The 21,385-nt window shown below is 40.0% G+C and overlaps 1 protein-coding gene across 5 annotated transcripts in view; it reads right to left on the bottom strand.

Annotated features, from left to right (window-relative positions):
* Positions 1-21,380, bottom strand: part of vegfc (vascular endothelial growth factor c) — a 97,921-nt gene extending 76,541 nt beyond the window's left edge. For all 5 annotated transcript variants that reach the window (XM_080303271.1, XM_026172105.2, XM_080303270.1 and 2 more), the window contains exon 1: positions 20,698-21,380. In XM_080303271.1, the coding sequence (XP_080159397.1) occupies positions 20,698-20,814 (117 nt within the window). In that variant the 5' untranslated portion in view covers positions 20,815-21,380. The remainder of the gene's footprint in view (positions 1-20,697) is intronic.
* Positions 21,381-21,385: the final 5 nt, after the last annotated feature.

The following is a 21,385-nucleotide window of genomic DNA, read 5'->3' as shown; positions in this document are numbered from 1 at the left end:
AAGGAGGGGGGAACAAGTAAGCTGTAGTGCCTTTTCACTGTGCAATAGTTTTTGTTCATATCCAACAGTTTCAATACTTGAAATGTGCCATTCCCTTGTATTCTTATTCCTATTTATTCTATTTATCCCTTTTGTATTCTCTGTATTTATATTTGTGTATATATGGTATATTTCTGCTCACATTCTGCAACTTCTGTCGGTGCTGTGCTACTGGAAACTGAATTTCCCGGAGGAACCCACCCGAGGGATAAATAAAGTTTTATCTAATCTAATGTAATCTATAGGGCAGTACAGGGCTTTGTATCTACCACTACTTGTGAGTATTTATTATTTAATCTGCTCTTTCACGTGATTCAGTTTATTTTGAAAAGTCTCAACAGGATCTTGAGCTTTATTGTGAAAGGTTTATGTGGAACATAAACAAGCGGACACGCGATGGTGTTACCGTCGTTGTTGCTAACGACAACGCATAAAAGCAGGCGCTTGTCCGTCTGTAGTGTGGTTATATTAAATATAAGAGAAAGAGAGAACTTTAAGAAATTAATATAGCCACTACAGTGACCATCAAAACGATGAAAAAATATTGCCATAAACAGTTTATTTTGCGACACCACAAAACAAACGATAGCATAAAATGAAACGATAGACTTTTTTATATTGTCAGCCGATATATATCATTATATCGAACAGCCCTACACCACTCTACATTATATTATTTATTATTATGAATCTCCAGCTCTCTTCCACAACGTGTAGCTCCCCTGTTGCTCCAGGTGGGACACGGTAGGTGTCTGGTGATTCCCACCTATAATATACAGATATAATAGAGTCTCAGGTAGAGGACCTGAGCTTAAAGGATAGACTGCCCACAGGAGCAAGAGGGGTATTTTTCTGATGTGTGTGTGTGTGTGTGTTTAGAATAATATTTATGAATGATCACAATGTAAAGAATCAGACTGACAGTAACAATACAACTGTTTTGTGCAAGCAACACTGTACACACAGACATGCATGCATTTATACATGTTGTCATTTAATAATTAGAAGGAACACACAGCAGAAAGTGGAGCACACACTTTCCTACTAGAAAAATGTAGTAATGTTATCTTACATGTCTCTATATACTTACTGGAGTTTCTCCGTACAGATTTTTTTTCCTTTCTCCTAATGTTTATGTCTCCATATGTCTGACTATTGTTTTGTTTTTGTCTAAATCCCCAAACCACCCACCCTCTCCACACACACACAAACAGACACACACACACACTCTGACCCTTTACGTGGGAAAAACTTTTCCCAGCTGTCGCATGAATTCCATCCATCCATCTATTTTCCTACTTTTACCCAGTTCAGGGTTGCAGGACTGGAAGCCAAAACAATTGAGAACAAAATGCTCCTAAATAAGACTTGTTTGTCACCTGATAAAGGGCACAGTTTCCTGCTCTGACTTCAGAGCAGGAATCACAAAGCTGACTGGGAACTCAATAGAACTGACATCAAATCAGCCACCATTTTGGCCTTTCCTGCTATTTACTTTTTCTAGAAGATTTAAACATTTGATGGTTAGAAACTACTTTGGAAAATTAACACAGACATTGCCATAATCAGCCAAACATTTTAATATGGTTGGCATTATATTAAAGCACCCTATTGATCATTTTACTTGTGTTAGCCTATTAACTTCTAAATGTGCATGTAGTAAACTGCTGTAATTTTCCCGAGTGTGGAATACATTCTTAGACAGATATCAAAACACAATCATTCATATCTGACTGGATCCTTGAGGTTAATTATCCAGCAAAGTGAACAGCTCACAGCACGGATTTTTGTTACAGATAGGGGCTCTTTAGCTTTTACCAGCAAGCTTTTTCAAATTTTCTAAAAGTTCCAAATTTCTGTTACACCAGATGTCCTTGAAGTATCACACTCCACTTTGTTGACCTAAAGCTGAACCAAGAGTTCAATGCAGTTTCCAAGATTTTAAGCAAACCAACTACCCTGGGAAAAATAAGTAAAAGAACTTGTGTGATTGACTGTGTTTAGTACGCACATGTCTTATGAATAAGCTGTAGTTTTTCAAATTAATGACCTCGAAATGCATTTCAGTGTAGTTTATTCACAACAAGAGTTCATTCACAAGATCCAATTTATGGCAAAAGTCATCCCAAGGCAGAACAAGGAGACAATGTAGAAGAGAGCCAAAGACTAATAATACCTAACGATAATAACTGATAATAACTAGTAGAGAGTGTCTCTGTCTTCTGAATCCAAACTATTCGAGACTTGTTTGTGATGAGAATGATTTTAAATTCAATTTTGGTTCTCAACAAGGAGTCAATGGAGCCAATACAGGAGAAATACGCCCTTGCTAGTCTCTGTGAGTATTCTAAGGTAATGCCATCCAGAGTAAGAATCTGCTTAGATACCATATTTCTAAGATTTTCAGGGCCTTGTTCAATAACCTCAGTTTGATCTGAATTAAGAAGTTAGCGGCCATCCAGGTCTTTATGTCTTCAAGATATTCCTGCAGTTTAACTAATTGGTGTGTGTTATCTGGCTTCATGGATAGATAGAGCTGGGTGTCATCTGCATAGCAGTGAAAATGAATACTATGTCTTCTGATGATACTGCCTAAGGGAAGCATGTACAATGTAAACAGAATTGGTCCTAGCACCGAACCCTGTGGAACAGAAACAGAAGAAGGAAGGAGTTTTGATACGAATAGAAACACAGAAGAATCAGTTGAGAAGCCAGAGGCCTGCATGCGTGTCAGAGACCTGAGGTAATATTTGTAATTATGAGACTTAGAGAATTCAGAGAATTGAAAACTGTACAATTAGAAATCCCAAATGAAATAACAAAATTTCTTTTTGTATATGCATTTAGTTGTGTCAAATATTCCAACTCAACAATCCCAAATAGACTTGAGTGCATGTGCATGTAGTAAAACAAAGGACAGCAAGCTATGGAAACTAATTGATGATTTACTTAAACAAAAAAGTGCAAAGTTCACTTAAAATAAAGAAAGTCAGTTTATATTTTCTCATCCTCTGGTAAATATCATCATTTTATGGCCTTTCTTGGCCTCCTGTAACACTTTGAGTCATTTTTGATGAGAACATGTCCTAAAATGTGATTATTTAACAAATATGTAGGACTGCTTTCTTTCTTTCACACGGTGATTTGCATATGCACAATTTACCCAAAGAGAATACCTTTGGGTAAATTGTGCCATTGATTATGAAAGTAAAACTGTAGATTTTGATCTCAGAAACTGTCTAGCTATATAAAAGTTAGACAAAATCAACACAAAATTACTTAAGGTTTATTTAAAGTTATTTTACAACATCAAAGGCCAACTGTGTCACGTGAGCACATCAAAAGTCAATTTTCTTAAACAAGGCCTAGCACCACATGAACACATGTTCAGAACAAAATGAAATTCAAATGAAGACAAAATTAACTGGAATTCTCTTCACACATCTGGCCAGCTCCATAGCATCCCACTTGTTGATGCTACCCACTGCTCCCTTCTGGGTGTACTGCAAAGTTTTTGTGGTGTGGTTATTTTTTGTTTGTAAATGGTAAATGGACCGATTCTTATATAGCGCTTTTCCACTCTCCCAGAGTACTCAAAGCGCTGTATACAACATGCCACACTCACCCATTCACACCCACTTCTAAACACAAGTGCAAACTAATCTGCATTCACACTACGATGAACGTATCGGAGGGCAACTTGGGGTTAGTATCTTGCTCAAGGATATTTGACATGCAGAACGGGGAAGCCAACGATTGAACCACCAACCTTCCAATCAGTAGCTGATCTGCTCTACCACCTGAGCCACAGCCACCTATGTTTGTTTATTTTTTGTTTTGTTTTTTTTATGCACATCTTCTCTTGGGATGACTCCATCACTTTCTTTGAAAGTGAAAATGGGCTTTCCATTCACAAACCTATTACTACTTCACCTTAAAAACTTTGCACCAGTGTCGGCACCATCAACCTTCTCAACTAATCCAACGCGGTTGTAGGATTTGGTTTTGCCTGCAAAGTTCACAATGATAATCACAATTACTTTCAGATTTAGAAAAGTTGAAGCTCTACGCTCCAAGTACCCAATTTTGCTTCTCTGTGAACTATCTGCATTTTGATAACTGATAATGAGCATTTCCTGGGTAAATAATTATTAATGTTCTCTACTACTTTTTCTTAAATGCACACTTAACCCAACCTGATTTTGCCTCTGATATCTCTGCCAGCTGGATCAAAATATCATTTCTTTGTGCATACTCAAATACTGTGAACTGGCTTTTGAGAATGCACAAAGTAAAGAACACATAAAAGCTGCTAGTGCTTTTAAATGATCTGCCAGCGCTTTCTTCATATTTTTGTCAAAGACTTGATTGGCAAGTCCGGTTCTTTTAGTTCTGCTAGTTGGAAAAGAAATGAGGCTATATTCTTTTTAGTCTTATTTCTTTTCCAACTAGCTTTTTCTTCTCCATGTATCGTTTTAATGTCATCCTGAATATGTTCATTTTCCTTGCCACCTGATGAATGGACTTCCCCTTCTCCACCTCATTCACTGCTCTCCATGTGCTCTAAAGGAGTGGAAGCCCTGCCTGTCCTCCCAATTAAAACTCTGATCTATTTTTAGTTTCATTATTTTTCTTTTCATATCATTACATTAAAATGTGTTTAAAATATTCATAAGTTGGGGTGAGTTGTGCCACTGCCACACTTGCCTTACTCTGAAAGGCAAAAATCAGTTTTTGAACTTAAGTGTGCTTAATTCTCAAAGAGGCTCTCTTCTTTGCAGGATGAGTAAAGTGGCTGACTCTTCAAAAATGAGCGGTCACATGACCAATTTATTCTTTGGTTCCCTAGAAATAGTGGGTGGCACCCCACTTTCCCCTACTGTCTTATGGATTACTGACTACGTAAGTCAGGTAGTACGTGAGACTTGGCAGTGCTCTGATTTGCTCTTGTGCAGTGTGTGGACTGTGCTGTCTCCATTCCTGTTCACCTTATAAGCCACAGACTTTTAGTATAACTCTGGGTCATGCCACTTACAAAAATGCTCTGATTCTGTAGGGCTTGGATGCATCAGTCACAGACAGGAGGAGGGGTACAGAGCATTGAGTGTATGATTTTTGTTGAGTGGATTGGGAAGGGAAAATTCTCAATATAAATAAGACCAGAGAGATGGTGATTGACTTCAGCCTGCGTCTATTCTGAGAAAGGATTCTCATGTGGTATGGGAATACGAGTAACTTGGCATCCTCAATGACAACAGGAGGACAAACACAGGGGATAAGCAGGCTTTATTTCTCTAGGAAGCCAGTATCCTTCAATTTGTGCAGCAAAAAGATGAAGATCTTTTCTCAGTCACTAATCCTGAGCACAAAGTACTTTGCTGTGGTGTGCCAGGGAGCAGCTTGGGAGCTGGTAACATCAACAGACTAAATAAATTGGGTAGGAAAGCTGGCTCACAGAAGGAGGCCACAGAACAAATTTCTGTCCAACATGGACAATCCTGACCACACACAACACTGAAATCTTAATAGTTTTTTCCCCACCCTGCACACTAAGACATGTTATTGCACTTTTTTGATATTCAGCAGGGGATCACTTCAAGTTAGACTTAAATTTACACACTTAAGTTTGTTCACTTTAATTTAGTAAGCCATTTTAAATTGTGTTTTTATACATTTAAGCTTTTATTTACACTATTTGTCTATTTATTCTTAAGTGTGCTTAATTCTCAAATTTATTCTTTGTGTTTAATTTAATTATTTAATTGTTTAATTTATCTTGAACAGCTGTAACAGAACAGTTTCCCTAATCTGGGATAAAGTACATCTCACTTTAACAATCATGTAATTTCTCTTCCCAAACGTAAAAAATATGTCACATTTAAAAGTCTGTCACACTATTTAAAAAAAATAAAAAAGATAAATCAGATAACATCTGCTTTCCAAAACTCATCAACCCACACAGTGGCTACAGATTGAGTATGCTGCTTTTCTGCTCAAGATTTTCTAGCTGAAAAAAGAAAAGAGAGAATACAACACAGCAGCCACAGTTTTAGTAAAGTATAGGTTAAATCTGAATATATCACAGGCAGTCAAAAAGAGCTCATCAGTGTTACTTTTAACTACATTTGCATTTGAATGTCATTAAAGTAGGGAGCGTGGGCTTTATGTGAACCTTCCAGTGACTGTAGAAATAAAGCAGGTGAGTGGCAGTTTATGTGGTGCTTTCTTAGCGGGTAGTAGCTGTGAAACAGCAGCAACAATGTGTGACACATGTAATGCTGAGCTGCTGAAAGCTGTACTCACAGGCAGACAAAGGCCTGTCTTAGTTTTTATGTGTATCAGAATGGATGACAACGTGCGGAAGCATAGAAGACGAAGAGACTGTAACTACCATGGATCATCAGGTCAAACCATTTTAAGAACTGAATGGGTTGCCCCCAGAGAACATGGCCTTAGAGGAAGTGAGTCAGAGGAATGCAACAAGCGGCTTATGCAGCACCAGCCTATCAACCTGTACTTGGAGGAAAAAGCTGCTGCCGGTGTGTTTTCTATAAAATTGCCTTACCATTGACCAACTTGTTTTTCATTGGAACAACTCTGCCTCCAAAAGCGTTTGACAGCTGCAAACTGTGTTTTGCCTCATTCAACTTGAACTGACGACGCTGTTCATAGGGGAGGTGGATGTCTCCGACTCCAGTTTGTTAAGATCTCTTGTGATGCCTAATCTTCGAAGTCCAGTAGCATTGTGTCTGCTGCCATTGCTTTATGTCTATCTGCCATTGCTTTATTAATTACTAATTTGCAGTCTCAAGAAACCTTGAAGCTGGAACTTTTACTGACAGAACAAGTTCCAGATACTTTTCAGGGAAAATCACCTAAGAATAATAATATTTATAATGCAGAGATCACAGAGAAGTTACTCTGGTATTCGGTTAGTAAAGACTTCTGTTGTTCCAGACAGTTATTCACAGTTATTCACTAAACCATGTCCAGCACACAATTCTGATATTGTTCAAGTTGTGTCAGATGTCATACACTCGTACACTTTCTGTACTATGAAACTCAAATAGCCACAGAGAGTTGCACGCAGCATGTTATATAGTACTAGAAAATGCCCTGACTGCATTCTTTAAGATAAGGCTGTTTTTTGAGTTGTTTTTTTTTTTTCTTAATGTCACCAAATCCCATTGAAACACCAAAAGCAGTATCTAACAAATATTTTGTATAACTAACACCTGTTAACTTTCATCTGAAGGATCAACATTGTTATTGAGCACACATTTACTCTGGATAGTTTGTTGGTATGAAGAATATGAGCAATTTAATTTGATAATAATTATCTTCATGTCTACAATGATTGTCTAGTGACATTATGTTTTTTATGTTGTGTTAATGGGATTTTTCAGATGTTTAATTAATATGTGCTAAAAGTAAATACTAAAGAAAAGGGTTACAATCAAAACTTGCTTGCTTGATAGAAGTGTGTATACCTAAATATTCAGTGTTGGGAAGGTTACTTTTAAAATGTATTCCATTACAGAATACAGAATACATGCCCCAAAATTTATTCTGTGACGTATTCCGTTACGTTACTCAATGACAGTAACGTATTCTGAATACTTTGGATTACTTAATATATTATCGTGGTTTTTACAACAACATGAATGTACTATTGCTGTGTGATTTATTACTATTACTGAAGGTCCGTGACTCCGAACTGTAGTAAAGGGACCTCTGACTAATATGGCGGGGTGCCTGTCAGCTCGTAGCCGAAAAATAGCTTTACTTTGTTGTGTGGGTCAACTTTTCTTGCGAAAGACAGAGGCAGGCGTTGAAAGGCTGCTCCAACAGAGCTTATTGTTTTCGGAGGAAAACACGAACACGGTGTACAGTCGAGTCTTAATAGCTTACTTACAACTGGGCTCATCAGGCTCTCTTCTTGGCTGCAGTGGTTATTATTATATTTACATGCTTCCAGCTCCCGTTTTTCCTCGATGACAACTCGTACCTTTCCACTCTCCTTTTTCTCCCTCCTCGCGCTCACAGAACCATAACGTGTATGGCAGTCCATTCTCCCTGCAGCACGGACTACACTGCCCATGATGCTACATTCTTTAGAGCTATGCTTGTAGCATTCTGCCTGTTAGCTTAGCACAACAACAACAACAACAAAAAAGCGCTCTCTCACCCAGGAAACACACAGTCGTAGAGAGAGAGCGAGCGTCGCCCTGTAACCATGGCAACCGTAACGCTGCCGCCTGGAACAACAGAACGTAGCTGTCAAACAAAACCCAAACAGTCCTGACCCGCGACAAAATGAAACGGGAAAGTACCGCAGTGTAATCCATTTATTTCAACAAAGTAACTGTATTCTGAATACCACCTTTTTAAACTGTAACTGTAACGGAATACAGTTACTCATATTTTGTATTCTAAATACGTAACGGCGGTACATGTATTCCGTTACTCCCCAACACTGTAAATATTAGCCACGATTACGTCGACTATCAAAATCGTCGATGACTGATTTAATAGTCGACGCGTCATTTGAAGCTTTGTAAGATCCCAAAAGACGCAGGAATAAGTAGCAGGATTTAAGAGTGTAATAATGGACTGAAACAGAAGATGGCAGCACTGCATGTACAAGGATGCCAGCTGCCGTTAAACCCCGAAGAAGAAGTAGCTCTGTCCCAGAATTCATAGCGCAGCCCTGCTTAGTTTCCAACAATGGCGGCAGCTAGTTAGTTTTAATATTACTCTTATTATTCTTTCTGGGTCACAAAATAAACGTTTAACATATTTTCAAGCGAGAATGTAGCTGTGTAAGCCTCAAATATCTGCTCAGTTTATCAGGACACCACATATTTTCAAAAGCGCTCCGATGTTTTTGGAGACGTCTGTTACCCACTAGCTCGATAGCTAGCCGGGGGCAAGGCTCACTAGAGCCGTGAGAACACCGGACTCCCAGCAAATCGTTTTTAAACCCACCGCCGTCTTTCGCTACTCAGGTTAAACATGATATATAAGTCACGTAGATAACTTAAAAATGTTACTGTTTGGCTTTTTGTAGTATTTTATTTGTTCCTGAGTAAATCTGCTTGGCTGAGATTAAAGTTATAGTTTTTACACAGCTGAATAAACATCAAGCAGACAGCTGATTATCAGAAGTGTGAGATGCTCGAGAATATACTCCGGTGTCCTGTTATATTTTAGATAGCAAGGAGTTTATTAAACTTCACCGAAACAATCTGCAAATTTTATTAAAATGTAATAAACTATCATCTTGTCTTTATTTTTAGTTAGCACATACCTTAAACACTTAAAATTGTAAGCTAATGATAGTTATATAAGAGCAGATGCAACTTTGTTAAGAGTTGACAGAAATCTCTTGTCATGTTTTAACTCAAGGATACTCCTTGGCCACACTGGCATACCCTCCCCCTTTTAGCATTGATTTCTAACATGATGAACAACATAGGCTTACAGAGATCCACATTATGAGGCAGTCTCACAACCTTGATATGAATTTGCATGCTATCTAGGACCCCTTTTTTTTCTTTTTTCACTGCCTATCTTAGCTGGCATGGGTTAAGAAATGGTAAATGGTAAATGGCCTGCATTTGTATAGCGCTTTTCTAGTCCATAGGACCCCAAAGCGCTTTACACTACATTCAGTCATCCACCCATTCACACACACATTCACACACTGGCGATAGCAAGCTACATTGTAGCCACAGATGCCCTGGGGCGCACTGACAGAGGCGAACTGTGCTTGGGGTAACTAGCTCAGTGTACTATGTAGTATAATGAAAGATGGACCCAGTGTGTCATAGCATGTGATAGTGTGACGTCCCTGAATGCTGCCTAGAGTCACTATGTGATATGGCGGGACAGAATGGGTGTCTTAAGAGTATTTGGTTTAGCATAATGCCTACTTCTTTTACACCATTGTTCTATGTGACATAGGACTGACATTTCAGCTGTTGTGATTTGGTGCTATATAAATTTTAAAAAAATGTATTCCCTCCATGAATCAAAACCTTGGTGGAGGGGTTTGTGTGCCCCAGGGTTCCCAGGAGCTATGTTGTCGGGGGGCTTTTGCACCCTGGTAGGGTCACCCATGGCAAACTGATCCTGGGTGAGGGACCAGACAAAGACTAATTCAAAATACCCCTATGAGTATGCATTGACGGAACTGTTCACGCTGCCAGGATAGAGTTATCAGGGCCTCGCCCTGGAGCCAGGACAGGAGAGGGTGCCAAAGGGTAAGCGTGTGGTGCTGGTGGGCACAGCCCTAAAGGGACATGGGTCCCATCCTGAAGGCCCACCACCCACAGGGGGTCAGGTGCAATGTTTGTTGAGCAGAGGCCCTGGCGAACATCCCTGACTACCAAAACTAGTGATTGGGACATGGTGAGTTGGATCAGGTGGTGTGGGAGGATGCTGGACAGACCTGGCACACCTAAGTATATAGTGACACTACTCTAGGAACGCCTGGCAGAGGCCCCAGTCCCCAAGATCTTTTCTAGGTGTAGAATTGGAAAGGAGGTTTACCCTAATTGGAGAAGTTTAAGTATCTCAAAGTATTGTTTATGACTACATCTGACTACAATGTCTTCTGGGTGTTTTTTTAAATCGACCACAGTCATTTTATTTTTTCACAGTGGTAAGGTTATGTATATTTTCAGCAGGCAGTACGTGGAACCAAAGGGTACATATCTCTGTACTGAGGCAGAGTAGTAAGCCTAAGCTGGATAAATCACAAAACATTCCTTCAAAATGGTTGTTAATTACACACTACATTCTTCTGCAGACTCCAGGGGTTTGTGAAATATGAGTGAGAGATACAGACAGACAGCAGTAGGGGGGAGATTGGTAGAGGCTAGACAGAAACTAAGAGATGAAAGAGAAACTTTGTGGTAACTGGTTCAAGATAAAAGCTTAAAATCTATCCTTAGTCCTATAAGATGAAGTAAGTGATGGACCAACATAAACCCACATACAGGATGATACTGAGACAGATTCAGTGAGAGAGTGAGGGAAATACACTGTTAATTCACCACATCTATTTCAGAATTTAGGGTCATTTACAGTTTCTATGTTACAGATCAGTGTAAACCATAAACTCATTTAAAAGATAACAGAAACAGCAATATTTGACTTGCTTTTTCATCCCTACTTCTATTCTCAATTTGTCAAGATTTCCTGGAGTGAAAATTAATACCAGAAACACAACTTGCACTGTTTCTGTTCAGTCAGATGGAAAATCTAGTGCTCAGCATGAACAAGTGTAGTAATATAAGCATGAGATGTTGTGTAATGACCTCTGCAGGAAACATACTCTAAAGACACTCCTGAGTAAGACCACTTTGTTATGTAAAAAACTGGCATGTTAACACAGCTTTAGACTTTGGTTGGAAAATTTAAATTTCAAAACCTCCACTCATCAGTCTATTGGTGAAGAAAATACTAATGAAAATAGCAGGATTAGGGGCAGGGATAGCTCAGTAGGTAAAGTGGTCGCCCCATGATCGGAAGGTCGGCGGTTCGAATCCACTTAACGGCTACCCTGAGGTACCCCTGAGCAAGGTACTGTCCCTACACACTGTTCCCCGGGCGCCTGCTTAGTGGGCTGCCCACTGCTTCACTGAGTGAATGGGTCAAATGCAGAGAAAAACAAGTAATTTCCCCATGGGGATCAATAAAGTATCCATTATTATTATTATGTGCATTAGTGTTCATTTCAAGTTTTATACTTCTACCTAATTAACAGAAATGTTCACGTTTCATTATACAAACCAATTTTTAAACCATGTGTCAACTTTAATAATTCTTTTTCACTTACTGCAACCGATAAGTTACCACTTATTACCTCTAGTATAGACATCAAACAATTGGTCAACTGTCCACACAGAAGGTCAAAAATACATAATTAAAGAAAATGTTTCTTGAGCACATGAGGAGACAGAAGATAAACATTATTAATTGAAGACATCAGATTTAAAAACAGGCGTTATTGTGATGTGGACTTTTCAAAGCTCCACCATGCCAACATCTGAGGTCTAAAGAGGCAAAAACAGGCCAAGAAACGGAAAAATAAAGTTGTTCAAAGAGGAAAGATAAGAACAGCATGGAAAAATTTGACAGCATATGCCAAAAATGCTCTGGCAAACATGTGCAAACATGTGCCAGTAGCAAATATAAGGCCAAATGCGGGGTGGTAGCTAAAATATGTTTTTCTGAATAAAACCCACACAGAATTCCCATTCTCAATCTCCTTTTCAGCTCAGCTCTACAGTGTTTCAGCATCTTTCAGCTCACTCCTTTTCACTTTTAACACAAACTAGAGATGGGACGATGCCACTTTTTTTATGTCCGATACCAATACCGATATCATAAATTTGGATATCTGCCGATACTGACATGAATCCGATATAGTGTATTTTTTAATCAATAAAAGTGTTTTTTTTTTAATCTTGCTGCATTTTGTATAAGTTCATACTCAAGTTTAAAAAAAAAACAAAAAAGCAAACAAACACTAAAGCTATTCTGTTAAACCTGTATGCAAAAAATACACTGCACCCAAAATATTTCATAGTTCAGCAAGCAAGCTAGTTTGCATCTCTTTCGTCCACTTTTGTCTGTACGCAACGTTACTCTCCACCTCGCCTCTCTCTTGCACTGAACACAACTCCCCCTCCCCCATCGCTTCACCTGCAGGCAACGACAAGATGGACACGGCAGCTATCAAAGATTAGCTGGTCGGTAAAAAGAAAACATTTGGAGGTTACCATTTTAGTGCTGTTAGCATTAATCTTGTTAAAATGACGTTAATGCCATAATGCGGCGAATCACCGTTAACGAGTTACCACGGATCGCCCCGTGCCTGGGGCTGGATGGCGTCACTCGAGGCTGTCAGTTTCACAGTAGTCTTTGTTATTATGCTCAGCGTCTTTAGTTTACATTTCGACTGCACAATTGTGAGCTTTTTGTTATGCACAAAAACAACATTTTTTTTTATTTATGGATCATTATTTTAATAAATGCTGATAATTTATTTCTGAGTAATCTTTCATGTACATCTACACTGTATGTTACTACAGAGATGTGTGAGATCTGGGACACAGCTTTGATAAGAACTCTCTTTTTGTTCTTACTTTATGGCTAAAAAAAAAATCGAGATATATATCGTATATCACCATCCAGCTAAAGAATATTGAGATATGAATTTTGGGCCATATCGCCCAGCCCTAATACGGAGCTAATAAACTTAAACCCTACACCTTCCACCCTATTCTGGTATTTTAAAGAGTAAAGAAATATTAAACAACCTAACTAATAGGGTTGCCAACTCCCAGCAAAAAAAAAAAAATAGGGAACCACCCCCCGCCTCGTGATGCTTAATCGACGTAGTCAACTTTAATTTAATGCACGTGTAAAAAAAATTTAATAAATAAATAAATAAATAAAAATGCACAGAAATCAATTATTTTTCTACAATAATTACATAGATTCAACATCTTTCTTCAACAGAATTGCAGACTGCACAGATGGTTCCCAAAGGAAAAAGTACTATAGCTGACTAGGGTATATTAGACTTAATAGTTACTATATACAGTAACGGACACACATTTTACATCAGATTAAAACTTTGGGTGTAAGATTCGGATAATTATTTATTAAAAGCTAGACATTTTAAATGAGAATAAGAAAGAAAAGTATTTCTTTGTGCCCCCCTTTTGCCCCCCTGGCAAAACTTTGCTAGATCCGCCCCTGCACAGTTACCAGCTATCAGCTACGTAGAAAAAGATCCTGGTGTAGAATTTATTTAATATTACTTTCTAACAACAGCGTATCAAGCTTAAACGTGCTGCTGTTGTTTAGCCGCTGGCTTCCTCTTTCAGGCACAAAGTGGGCAATAAACAAACAAAAGAGACGGAGTCATGAAAAGCTGATCAGTGATCAGTTTCATGATTGAAGTAGCAACAGGAGAGGGAGAGAGAGAGAGGCAGTCGCTCCATATATCAGTTGTTAAGCTTAACGCTGGAATGCTTTACAAACATTCAGAGATGAACTTACACACTTGCTTTACTTCTCTCTGGGATAATGGGATAACTTTCTCTGAGATGAAATGCCAGTTTGGTAGCGAGGCTCCAAAATGCTCAATTAGACACGTCTCACACGCCACAGCCGCTCTATCACTAACGCATACTGCTCCGACGTGCTAAGGTTATGAGCTGAGTTACACCATGTCTCAAGTTTTCTAAGGTGCTTTAGTGATATTTAATGGATCGGATTAATTTTTTTATTTCTCTCCTATATCAGATCCAGTAATTTAGGTCAGTATCGGACAGATACCAATACGTAATATTGGATCGGCCCATCTCTAACACAAACATATGACTTTGACACCCACAATGCCATTGTCTGGGCTCATCCTGTGGTTACTTTTTCAATATTTAACAAAAAAATCTTTTTATTTATTGATATATTAGCCAAACTTGTCAGCATTCATAGTGGCAGTATGAATAGCCATTCATGTAAACTTACAACTACATTACTACAACATCTATGAAAACACTGATCTTTCCAACTTCAAGAGTTACGCACAATCTGTGGCCCTGCTCATAATAGTCAGCTCTTCGATGATGACTGACTTATACCTTAGCAATGCTGCCAAACCAGCGGTCTTTCACCTTCTTTCAAAACACAGAAATAAAGGAGAGGATCTTCAGACACCCACCAGATTTAGATTTAATGTGAATTCAAAAAAGGCAAACAAGCATGAGTGTGCCCACATGTCAAAGCCTTTTCAGTTAGAATGATTTGAATTACAAATCTCTTCACAAATGTAGCTCAACTTCTAACGACGTGATTAATTGTACATATGAATACAAAGCATTTTACTGTATCTTAAAAATCTCCGCATCTTAGTTTGGCTCTGATTTTTTGCTTACCTGTATTATTAAATCTTCACTGGAAGTTAACCTGTGGCTCTGACTGTCACACATGTCTGGGGTTGTCCCGTATTGTTGCTATAACAATGATATCACAATGACACTTAAAATAGTTTATCAGTATTATCGTGGACAATATGCTATAGTACAGCTCTAGCCTCTACCAGGCAGAGCAGCAACTATTCTAAGATGTTGGAACAGAGGTGGCAACTGACTGAAACTCTGTCTGATTTATGGTAACAATACCTAAACCTCAAGACAATCGAAGAGCTTTTGCCAGTTCCTCTGGTAGGATCCACTGAGTCTTTGAATGTGCCACTGTCTACTTGAGTGGTTAAAGTTGTAACAGTCTCTGGCCTGCCTCCTCTTATCAGAGGGCCTTTGAAGTCCACTGTGGCAGGGGTGGAGCAGTGGGTTCAGGGTGTGGTGTCAGGGGAGGCTAATACACATAGTTGACCTTTATCATCTGATCACATCTCCCCATTTGAGCATCTGCAACAGGTTTCCAGCTGTCTTCTCAGCTGCTGCAGAAACTGTTCAAAAATAAAAAAAAATAAAAAAAACCTCCACATGTAATAAAGGACCCATGTGTGCATGGGTAATTTATTGACACATTGGTGCCAAAACCCAAGCTGCAGTGTGGTGGACCTGCAATCAGCCAGCTGAGGCGCAGGCCCAGATGGTGGCCGAGCTGACATGCAGCAGGAGCAGGCTGCAGTGGTTTGCCACCAGTTTGAACAGCTGCAGGAGTATGAGCCCTGAACAAAGGTGTTGGACAGTCTGGTTGCTTAGGCTGGTCGCTGGCGTCACTGCAGTTCACACCGGGCCCACGAGTATGCCTCGGCGGAAGGAGATGACCTCCAAAAAATGAAAGTCAACACGTTCCGGACCTAATCACCGCCTCACTGACCAGTCAGAAAAATAATTGACAGATTAGTTGACTACCAAGTTAAACTTTAATTGCACCCTTACTTAATATAAAAGCAACTGAATGCCTTCTAGCCAGAACCACACAGTGAGAGTAGTTCCACTGAAAGTCTCAGTAAAAACTCATTTCAATGTGCTAACATTTAGCACGCTGTAAATTAATGCCCAGTATGCTGCCAGTAACAACAAATTTGGCCTTTAATGTGTTTGTTAAAAGTCCCTAGCACATGCAGTATTTCAATTTGTGGTTAAAAAAAAACAAACGAAAAACAAACGTTCATCTGTTATTCCAGGAGTGGGTTTGTGTAATGTGTTATTATTACCCTGCAACACTATTTATATTCTGAAATTGTTTTTGTGATCAGTAGGTTGATAGGGTTTAACTAAAAATATACATATAAAGCTATCAAGCAAAAAAAAATAAAGTTAAAATCTTGTGGGCCAATGAAAACGTGGAGGAGAGGTAAAAACAAAGAGGAGCTAACAGGAAACTGGTAAAGATAAATGACAACAAGATTCACTGGAGAGGCTGACTGGGAATCCTTCCTTCAAGACCAAGCCAAATGTAGTAAGTCAAATGAATCAGGGAAGGATGATACACAAGTGTGCATTATAATGTCTCACACACACACACACATGCACACGCACACACGCACATTCCTTGCAAGGAGTTAAACATGTTTTTTCTTCTAGATCACATATTAGAACACGTGTCAAACTTAAGGCCCACCAGCAAAATGTGGCCCGTCATGTTATTTTATGTGGCCCATGAGAGCATGTGCATGATTGTCTTAAAATAAGTTTACTATATGGTGTTTAAAAGCGCACACTGACTATAAACTACATCTCCCAAAATGCATTTGGATTGGTTGAACCCTAATGCCCCCGGTAGCAGGGGCAAGAGGGAGAACTTCTAGTTTGACGTGATGTACCGCCAGATCTGATTTTTAAAATACAGATGTGTATGGTATCCACAGAAACATCAGAATCTCAGCTAAAAGCTCATAAAGCCATTTCAACGACCACCAAACAGCAAAAACAGCAAACAATTAAAGAGCAGGTAAACAGATTCTGCAAAAAGATCTTACTTTGGCTGTCTTGCTGCCACCACGATAAAATTGCACTTCCTTCACGGCTCTACCTCTCAGGAAAGTTTATGTTTTTCACTTTCTACAACAGAAATCTGTTTGTTTTATGACTACAGCTAAAAAAGAACAATATCAACAAAAAAATTGAAAGTTTGAGCAATGACCTACCAGAATTTTAAGAGCTTTTTCTTTAACATGTAGAAAAACAGTTAAATAGGCCATTTGTTTACACTCACATAAGAGGAGTTTCACTTGTCTGGTCTGCTTAAGATCAAATCGGGCTGTATGTGGCCCACAGTGTACAATGAGTTTGACACCCCTGTCTTAGAAGAAAAGATACCTAGTAGGGAGCGCTCCAATAGAGGCTCCAATATTCATTACGCTTCATAGCTTAATATATAAATCCCATGGATGAGCTCCAAAGCAATGTGTAAAACTGTAAGAAACAACAGCAGTCCTTCTTCTATAGGCTCAGTGGGCACTGCAAAGTTGCACGTGAACATGAACTAGTTCTCCATCTGGTGAAGGTTCAACTTAAAGTAACCCATGGCAAGTTTCCAGAAAATAATAAGAAATAGCAGTGCCAGCTGCAGTCCAGCACTGTGGAGTTGGAGTTTGCCTCACTGACAACAGCTGAATGACTTTAAGGACTGCCACCCGAGCAGCATTGTCAGCCTCAAGGAAACAGAAGAAAGGAAGAGCTTGGGGTAATTTACTTGGACAACATTGCTCAGTTAAAGTCTGAGCAATCAAAAATCTGATTATGTTAAATTTGGTGCTTAGCAGCAACTAGCAAGGGAAAGAAAACGCAAGAAGCCAGTCTGTCTTGAAAAGGTTGACAGCAGGGATGACTTGGTGAAACTTCTCAGAGTAACAGCCAGAGCTACAAGAGAAACTCATCATTGCAGCTTACAATACCCTGAGATCACATGACTTCATGCCACTGCTCAGCATTTATCTCTGCCACCTCACCCTCATCAGACACAGTGAAAGGCCCCCCACCCAGACCCACACACACAAACACCCTTGACCCCTGTGACACCTGCCTCCATTGGCTCTTTTCTGTGGCTAATTTGAAAATACCTCTTCCTAATCCCTACTGCTACCCACCCCTGCTGCCCTGAAAAATGTTCCCTTCCTCTCCTCCAGTTCCTCTGTTCATTCAGTTCAATCTGTGTTGCTGGCAGCTTTTTGGTGGTGTATTAGTCCAACTATTGCTGTAACACTCAACAGGTATGTATGCATGATCAAGGGCGATCGTGGCTCAAGAGTTGGCAGTTCGTCTTATAATCGGAAAGTTGCCGGTTCAAGCCCCGGCTTGGACAGTTTCAATCGTTGTGTCCTTGGACAAGACACTTCACCTGCCGCCTAGTGGTGATGGTCAGAGGGGCCGATGGCGCGATATGGCACCCTCGCTTCTGTCAGCCTGCCCCAGGGCAGCTGTGGCTACACCTGTAGCTGCCTCCACCAGTGTGTGAATGTGATAGTGAATGAATAGTGGAATTGTAAATGCAATCCATTATTATTATTATTATAATAGCAATTTAACACAAGCCAGTTAAGATCCTCTATGTAAAAAAAAAAAAGATGCTGGTTCATGAACCAATGCTTGAAATCAAGTGTTTCTGTGTTCCTTGACCTGAGATGCGGGGAAAAAGTGTTGAATCAAGATGAAATGAACTATATACACTGATCACGCACATTATGACCACCTGCCTAATACTGTGTTGGTCCCCGTTTTGCTGGCAAAATCTCTCTGACCCATTAAGGTATGGACTCCACAAGACGTCTGAAGGTGTGCTGCGGTACCTGGGACCAAGATGTTAGCAACAGATCATTGAACTCCTGCCAGGTGGGGCCCCCATTGATCGGACTTGTTTCTCCAGCACATCCCACGGATGCTCAATTAAATGTCTATGGGATCCAATCGATATCTGTGGAATCTGGGGAATTTTTGGTTTGTGGCAGGACACGCTATCCTGATGAAAGAGGCCATAGCCATCGGAAAATACTGTTTACATGAAAGGGTGTCCATGGTGTGGAACAATGTTTAGGTAGGTGGTACATTTCAAAGTAACAGCCACAAAACCCAAGATTTCTCAGCTGAACGTAGCCCAAAACATCACACTGCCTCCACTGTTGCTTTCGGTTGTGGACAGAGGTCAGCATGGGACCGGTCTGCCACTGTGCGGTCCCATGCGCAACAAACTACAATGCACTGGGTATTCTGACACCTTTCTATCAGAACCAGCATGAAGTTTGTCAAATCAATTGGACTGGCCCACGCAAGCCAGCCTTCACCCCCACATGAAATCAATGAGCCTTGTCCCTATCGCTGGTTCACTACTGTTTGCCACTGTCCCGGGGCAGGGATAGCTCAGTAGGTAAAGTGGTCGCCCCATGATTGGAAGGTCGGCGGTTCAAATCCACTTAACGGCTACCCTGAGGTACCCCTGAGCAAGGTACCGTCCCTACACACTGCTCCCCGGGCGCCTGCTTAGTGGGCTGCCCACTGCTTCACTGAGTGAATGGGTCAAATGCAGAGAAAAACAAGTAATTTCCCCATGGGGATCAATAAAGTATCCATTATTATTATTATTATTATCATTAACATAGCCCACCCACAAATAGATGAAGAGATCATTTGTGTTTCAAAAAAACTTGAATATTCTTGTCCATTCAGTTACTTGTGCAAATAAATTCTCTGCAATATGCAAAGACTTCAACTTGATTTAAAAATAAAAGTGAACTTTTAGGCTAACAAACAATATCCCACATACCGTAGAAGAGAAGAAGCTACTTCTGGCTGCTCACAAGAGGTCACCACAGTGGGTTGCTCCCTGAGTTTGGGATTTGGCAGAAGTTTATGTTGGATATAGATAGTTGTCAACAGAAAAACAGCTGTACCAGCGTGAACAGCTGGGATAGTTAGTATTGGTGTTAACTCTTATGATGAGCAGTTATTTCCTTTAAGAGACCAGTAAATAAAGTTACATGTGAGACTTACATTATTGACTCCTCTAAGCTTTCACTTTATTCTAGGTCTCTTAAATACTAATACTAAACTAGTCAAAGTCTGAATGGCTGCAAATCATAAACTTGCTTTTCTCCTGATTTTTGGTCCCAGAATCTTTAAGAAAACAGGGGCAAGAGAAGACAGAGAGGGATCACCAGTCCATCTTTCATCCATACTAACTTTCAGTTGGACAACAGCGGGATTATTTCATAGTCTTTAGAAGTCCACTCCCACCCTAGCTTAAAACACAGTTAAAGAATGCAACAACAAGGTTTTCTTTCTATATTCACTCTCGATTTTACTTTTTAGATAGTGCTGTATTGTTCGGATACACATCTTCATGCATGAGTGACACTTGTGTAGAGTTCTGTCTATTCTAAACTAACAAAATGTCAGTGAAGACAACTGTCTGCATTCTTAAGCAACAGGAACCAGAGTCACATAGGGAACCCTGCACCTCATTCCTGATCCCTTCATGAACGCAAAATGAATGAGATATTCAGCTGATCACGTTAATCCCTAAATATCCACAGCGTGAACAAAGTTGATAATATACTGTGATTCAGTGGGAACGCCATCTCTGAGTCACTGGACGTCCTCAGTGACTGCATCAGCTGAAACTTTACTGTAAGCAGAGACGTGCGCTCCTTTCAAACAGCTTCACACTCACCGGCTCATCCAGCTGCTCCTGCTCGTAGTATTCATAATAGTCGTTGAGACTCAATGCGCTGCCGAGCGTGGTGTTGAGAAGGTATGCCAGTAAAAGAGAAAATCCTCGTAAGTGCATGTTTATATGAGCAACTCCTGAAGTGTTTATGATCCGAGAATCGTAAAAAATGTGGAATTAAAAAAAAAAAAGAAAGCTCCCCAGTATCTGCGCTCCCCTCTTTCTGTCGCTGAAAACACACGCTCGCTCTCTCTCGCTCTCCTTTGTCTTCTTGGCAAGGTCCAGTACTTTCTCCTTGGAGGGCCAGTGTGTGTGTGTGTGTGTGTGTGTGTGTGTGTGTGTGTGTGTGTGTGTGTGTGTGTGTGTGTGTGTGTGTGTGTGTGTGGATGAAAGCCCGGTCACATGGAAACTGATAAATCCGGAGGGTCAACAGAGGCTGTCCCGGCAATTAAGAACGCCAAGGCGCACAATTACAGGAAAATAGGCTGCCTTCAAAATAAGAGCATACTAGTAACCACGTCTCTGAAAATACAGCTCAGAGGATGGCAACAGTAATCGATCATTTCTACTGACCTCTGTCACCAGGGCCCTATTTCAGGAAGCCGGTTTAGAGCAAAATCTGAGTAAGTATACCCTGAGTTAACGAAAACTCTGGGTTTTCGGTTTCACAAAGCGAGTTCAGCTGAAGCCT

This window comes from Astatotilapia calliptera, chromosome 6 (assembly GCF_964374335.1).
Source record: "Astatotilapia calliptera chromosome 6, fAstCal68.1, whole genome shotgun sequence".
Taxonomy (NCBI): Eukaryota; Metazoa; Chordata; class Actinopteri; order Cichliformes; family Cichlidae; genus Astatotilapia; species Astatotilapia calliptera.
Note: the sequence above shows the minus strand (reverse complement) of the source record. Positions and strands in the feature narration are given on the sequence as shown.